The sequence below is a fragment of the Limulus polyphemus genome, unplaced genomic scaffold (assembly GCF_000517525.1).
Source record: "Limulus polyphemus unplaced genomic scaffold, Limulus_polyphemus-2.1.2 Scaffold4155, whole genome shotgun sequence".
In the NCBI taxonomy this organism is placed as follows: Eukaryota; Metazoa; Arthropoda; class Merostomata; order Xiphosura; family Limulidae; genus Limulus; species Limulus polyphemus.
The window spans coordinates 68,097-73,679 of NW_013669765.1; the positions used below are offsets into that span (position 1 = coordinate 68,097).

At 32.4% G+C, this 5,583-nt stretch overlaps 1 protein-coding gene across 4 annotated transcripts in view; it reads right to left on the reverse strand.

Annotated features, from left to right (window-relative positions):
* Positions 1-264: 264 nt before the first annotated feature.
* LOC106470676 (cyclin-K-like) overlaps positions 265-5,583 on the reverse strand; it is a 15,361-nt gene continuing 10,042 nt past the window's right edge. For 3 of the 4 annotated variants that reach the window (XM_022399321.1, XM_013931240.2, XM_022399320.1), the window contains exons 7-9: positions 4,641-4,813; positions 3,899-4,005; positions 265-1,759 (exon numbers count right to left, since the gene is read on the reverse strand). In XM_022399321.1, coding sequence (XP_022255029.1) covers positions 914-1,759; positions 3,899-4,005; positions 4,641-4,813 — 1,126 coding nt within the window. In that variant the 3' untranslated portion in view covers positions 265-913. The remainder of the gene's footprint in view (positions 1,760-3,898; positions 4,006-4,640; positions 4,814-5,583) is intronic. The other variant, XR_002613097.1, reaches the window with a different exon arrangement.

Consider the following 5,583-nt stretch of genomic DNA (forward strand, 5'->3'; position numbering starts at 1 on the left):
TTTTTCATTCTTTTGAGTGTTATTACTTGATAAACTTGTTCAACAGTGACAGTTTATAAAACTCGTATAACATTAGATCATAAACTTAAGATTTTTGTTTTAGGTTTGTACATAAATTTTTAATTTAAACTTTATATTATACTTTATACAGAGAAGTGCAGAAATAAAGTGTCCCTACTTTAGAGGATAATATAAACTAATGAATTCTCCACTTCTAAATATAAAGAATTACACAAACAAGTACAAAAAGAGAAGTTCTACTACAGAACTAAAAAAACAATTTATTCATATAGCTTCAAGAATAAACTTTACACAGAAACAAAAACTCTGAACTTTAGAAAATATTCTACTGGCATAACCTGGAATACAGTTAACCACAACAAGAATATCTAATGAAAAGATATTACACTGCTTCACTAGCTCCATAAATTATACATTTTATACATATTACATCCTACATTCTTAATAAACATTATTTTAATGATATACTGAATATGAGCTCTAAACACTTTTTGTTTAGTCTATTGATACTTCTTATTTGTAGCTGTTGCTTCAAAAGATCAACAATGTTGCTATTCTTTATTCTATTACTTGACATATCTTATGTATTTTGCTAATAGAGAAATCCTAAGTCGTTTTCTCAAATTAAAATATTTTAATTTATCCAATAGATATAACTTATATAACAATTAAATTTACTGGCAAGAAAACTTAGAATGCTGTTCTAAAACATCTTGTCAATCCAACAAAAGCATATTGCCTAATCCAACAAAAGCCTAGTAATCCAAACCAAAATTAGTATGAACCTTTACAGTTTTAACCAATGACAACACAGATTCAATGAAAATTGGTTTGTTAGTTTATAAGGTATCATAATAATATTGTAAATTCACAAAGTTTCAAAACTTGAAATCTAAAATCTTCCAGTAATTCTCACTTGAGGGATTCCTGTAGAAGGTGGTTGTGGTGGTGGTTGTTGTAAGTTAGTAACAACAGATGGCTGGTAACCTCCAAAGCCTGTTGGTGGTCGACCTGTTTGTAAAGGTGGTTGTGGTGGGCGAGACATGACTTGATGTGGGTTAGAAGAAAATGGAGGGTACTGAGAAGGTATTGTAGGAAGTGGAGGGACACTGTACTGTGTTGAGGGGGGACATTGTGGTTGGCTGGAGTAATGATCAGCAAATCGTGGAGGTGGGTTATGGGGCCTGAGAAAAGGTCTAGTATGCAAAGTAGGATGCTGGAAGTTGTACGGTGTTTGGTTGGATGGAAGAGTGGGGAAACGATAACATTGTAATTGTGGGTGAGATTTGATCTCTGGATGATGGTAATATTGATTTGTGGTTAGAGGGAAAGGAGTATTGCATGGGGCAAGAGGAGAAATAGAAGTGGGGTAGGAACAATGACTTGTTGGAGCAGACTGATCTGAGCATCCACCGTTAGGGACAGTCCTAGCTCTAGCTGTCATTTCACTACTTATGACTGGCTCCTGCTGTTGACTGGAAATGTTTACATTACTACCAGTGGTAGTAATTGGAGTGACAGGTTCATCCTTATAGGGAGAATCTTGAGCTGTCTGGATAGTTGAGATTGAAGCAGTAGCTGCTACAATGAGTGGTATGGTTGACATAGTAGAATCTTCATGCAAGTTAAAATCTTTAAGCTCATTCTTTTCTACTTTTGGAATAGACTGGCCCAAAGGTGATTCTTTGCTTGTAGGTTGTTGAGGTGGCGACAGTGAAAGTTGTGGTGGTGATGTTAACTAAAATGGCACAAGTTATACTCTTATGTAAATTAAATACATCAGCAAGAGCACTTAATTACTATATCCACAGCACCCACATTTCTACGATTTTTAGGAGTTGGGTAGAGGGGGTCCCATTTTCACAATATTCACCATAAGTGGAATGATTTGAAACAGGCATAGCATAGTAGAGATTCTCCCCCCCCCCCAACAAAAACTTTTCAAAAATGCATTTGTCAGAATTTGGGAACACAAAATAAACTATTTATTAGCATGTGCAATTGAATTAAAACACAAAATGATCTGAAATCTATGGCTTTAAATCACTAATTGGTATATCAGTTGTCTTAGTTGTCCAATAGCAGTAACAGGTAGTTAGGTTTCCCCTTTTTCAGAGCAAAAAAAGAAAAAGAAGACAAGCATAAAACTTTTGTTACTCAGTTTGTGAAGTTCCAAAATAAGTAATAATTATTTTATACCATTAATGAAAATTTGAGTATTATATCCCTTACTACTGTTATTTAATACAAGTATAATAAAAAAATTTTTTTTTTTCATTTTATAAAGACAAGTAGGGATCAATATATATATAAACGTAACCTAGCTAGCTTTTGTAATATAGACAGTTTTAATGCTACAAAAGTACTGAAACAGGAGAGTAACGTTAAATTTTAATATTGAAAGTCATGTAGGGATGATCTATGTGTAGCTGTATCATCCCTATATTCTTGTTTGCAATCTTTTTTGGCACTGCAATTCATACATCATTTTACATTTACAAAATATTTTTTTATTACTTGTTTTGCGACATTTTTTCCCCCTGCCTGAAAGTTGATGTATTCTATGTAAGTTTGTAATAAAAAATAAAATTTATTATTATGTGTATTGATTTTTTTTTACTCCTTGACTTCATACATAATATAGGGGGTTAGCTCCCTAAAGACACCAATTGTATTGTGTACATAGCATTGAGTATCTACATGTTACAGTCATCTAATGTTCATCTATCATTGGTTGGTAATTCCTGTTTCACCCAGTTTTTTGATTACTACTAGTTATTACAACTAAGCGATGGAATCATGCACTGCCCATAAACACATAGAGTGGATTTAGGTTTAAATTGACGTTAGTGATAAAGTAGTTGTAGAGTTATATCGACTGAAACAATAAGAAAAATTAACAATTTGGTGGGTTGGTCACTTTCTGGTTTTGTATCTTAGTGATGGTTTCTCTCCTTGTTTTTGGGCTTGTGGGTTGAGAAACAAATGAAAGTGAGTGGCAATCATCTTTTCAAGTAAAACCTTCTGTCATTGTTGATTTTTTAGCATGTATATTTGTATTATGCCTATTGAGTACCTTGGCTATCCCTACATATAGTCTACCAACTCTATGATACATTATGATTTTCAACCTCTGAAAAATGGGGTTTGTTTGCACTCAAATTGCTACTCACAACCCTGGAGTGCACATGATACATGGAATTTAAAAGAACAAGAAAGGAGTTCAATTCATCCAAAACAAAGTTAGCATTTCTTGAATACATACTTTGATGATGATGTTTTTATCATCTCAACCAGGAGTTGATACATGTGATATTTTAAGTTATCTTTAAACCATCTGTATATAATACTTCATCTTATTGTATGTGCTCTTTAATTTTTCTGTTCAATGTTACAAGAAATGTCCAGTCTATAGGATAATGGGAGAATTCCGAATATATATTCAATGTACAACTTGCATGATTTGAGTGTCAACATTTAATTTAATTCACTACAGCTTCTCTTAGCCCATAAAGATCAAACTCGTACTATAGCAAGTAATTAGGTTGTTAAATCTCTCACACTTCCAATTAATTTAAATCATATCTTGAGCAGAACTCTTTTGGATGACTGAAAATCATTAACAAATACAAATCAATGAAAATGTTCCAGTGACTTTTAAAATTTCCAAAAATATACAATATTGTATGAGGAAAAAGTTCTTAAAAGAACACCAATTGTTCATTTTAACTTCTGTTTTGTTTCTTCTTCATTCCAATTTCTGTTTTTTTTTAATATTATTTTACTATTAAATAAAAAATGTAGATCACAAGAAATTTTCAGAATTACTAAAAAAATAAAAGTTACATTTCATATTCTTCTTTCGGAGTTAACTTACAGGTTGTAGTTGTTTATCAGATTTCAGTGGTGATGTCGAAGGGAAAGAATTTTCTGGAATACTGGGAGTTGGAGTGGAATACAAGTCCAAAACTTGGTGACAAATATCTGAAGAAAAATATCAAATCTATATAATAACACTCATTTTATCCAGAATGGTTTAACATCCAACTCAACTACTCATGCCCTCAATTTTGTAGTTAACGTCAAATGAGATTGTCAATTACACTTATAACACTAAAACCTTAGGAATTTTAATGCACTCGATCACTAACAAGAACATCCAAATATTAACCATAAATTGACTATTTCATAATCTTATAGTGTCTCTCTCCAAAATACATACCAGTAACTCTGCTGACCACTTATTATCAACATGGTAGCTCATGTTGATCAGCTTATTATGGTAAACCAATTATACTTATAATTTTATTTGTTTTGGTCACAATTAATAGGTCCGAAGTTCATAATTGCAATGAAGTACAAGATTCTGAAGTTAAAATAAAACTGACAATAATAGAAATGTCAAAATAATACACGAGAGATCTGGCTAAACTGTGAACATCGTAATGGTACTTGGTAATGGTAGCCTTCCACTAATTCTGTCATATATGTAAGTTTGTAAAAAGTAAAATGTTGTGAGCATATATATGATCGGTGTCTTCATAATCAAACTCTGTCTTGTTAGTTGGAATTCACCTGAAGTAAAAGAGATAAGGCATTTCAATGAAATATTAAATGACCTTCTAACACATCTATTGTCAAGTCCTCTACAAAAACCTCCCACCAATGCTGATGTTTTGATGTTCTTCCAGACCAGTCCAATACTTCAAATTTAGAAAGTTTTCCAGCAAGAAATATCAAGGCAATTGCTATTATTTCTGGTTCCCACTGCAGACATATTGTTGTACACAAGCTGTGAAAAAATAAGTGAAGAAGAATTTATAAGACACCTTTGAAATATATGTTAAGAAAAGATAAAACATGACACTGTAATCCAATAGTGTTATAAACATAAAGTAGGCCTAATTTACCCATAATACTAATGTTGTTCATTGTTTTCTTTGAACTATTTTTTTTATTTTTCTATTTCAAACATATGCCAGATCTATCAGTAAAATAGAAAATAATTTCATATTTCCAAAGAAACAACATTCAAAATATCCTGTAACACAGAATTACCTAAATTTAACATTAGGCCTAAACTATGGTGAAATCTGTGTAGGTTTCTGTGCTTCTAATGTACAGTGTGTTTTGGTTTTAATCTTAGTGTCGAATAAAAAATAAAGTTTCAATTAACTATCAGTCCTCAACTGGGACCCCCAGTCTGAAAGTACTTTGAAAGTAAAGAGCCTATACAATCTAATAGTCAGTATGTTTTCAATGGGATGGAGAAAGATCAGTGTTACTACATTGGACATAGCTTTTGTGTTTGTGTGTGTGTGTTTTTATATAGGAACAGCACGCACACTGCTGCTTCTTGGCGAGAAACCCCCAAGCCACAATACAACATTCCACCAATTAACGCCTCCCACGAGCTAGATACCACCACCTGCTTACCTATACCTATAAATATCCACCAACAGTAATCACAATTCACACAACATTCAGCCTTGATAATGGATGCAGAATGCATTCGAAACGCGTCGGCCAACTCATCACTAAATATATATATATATATATATA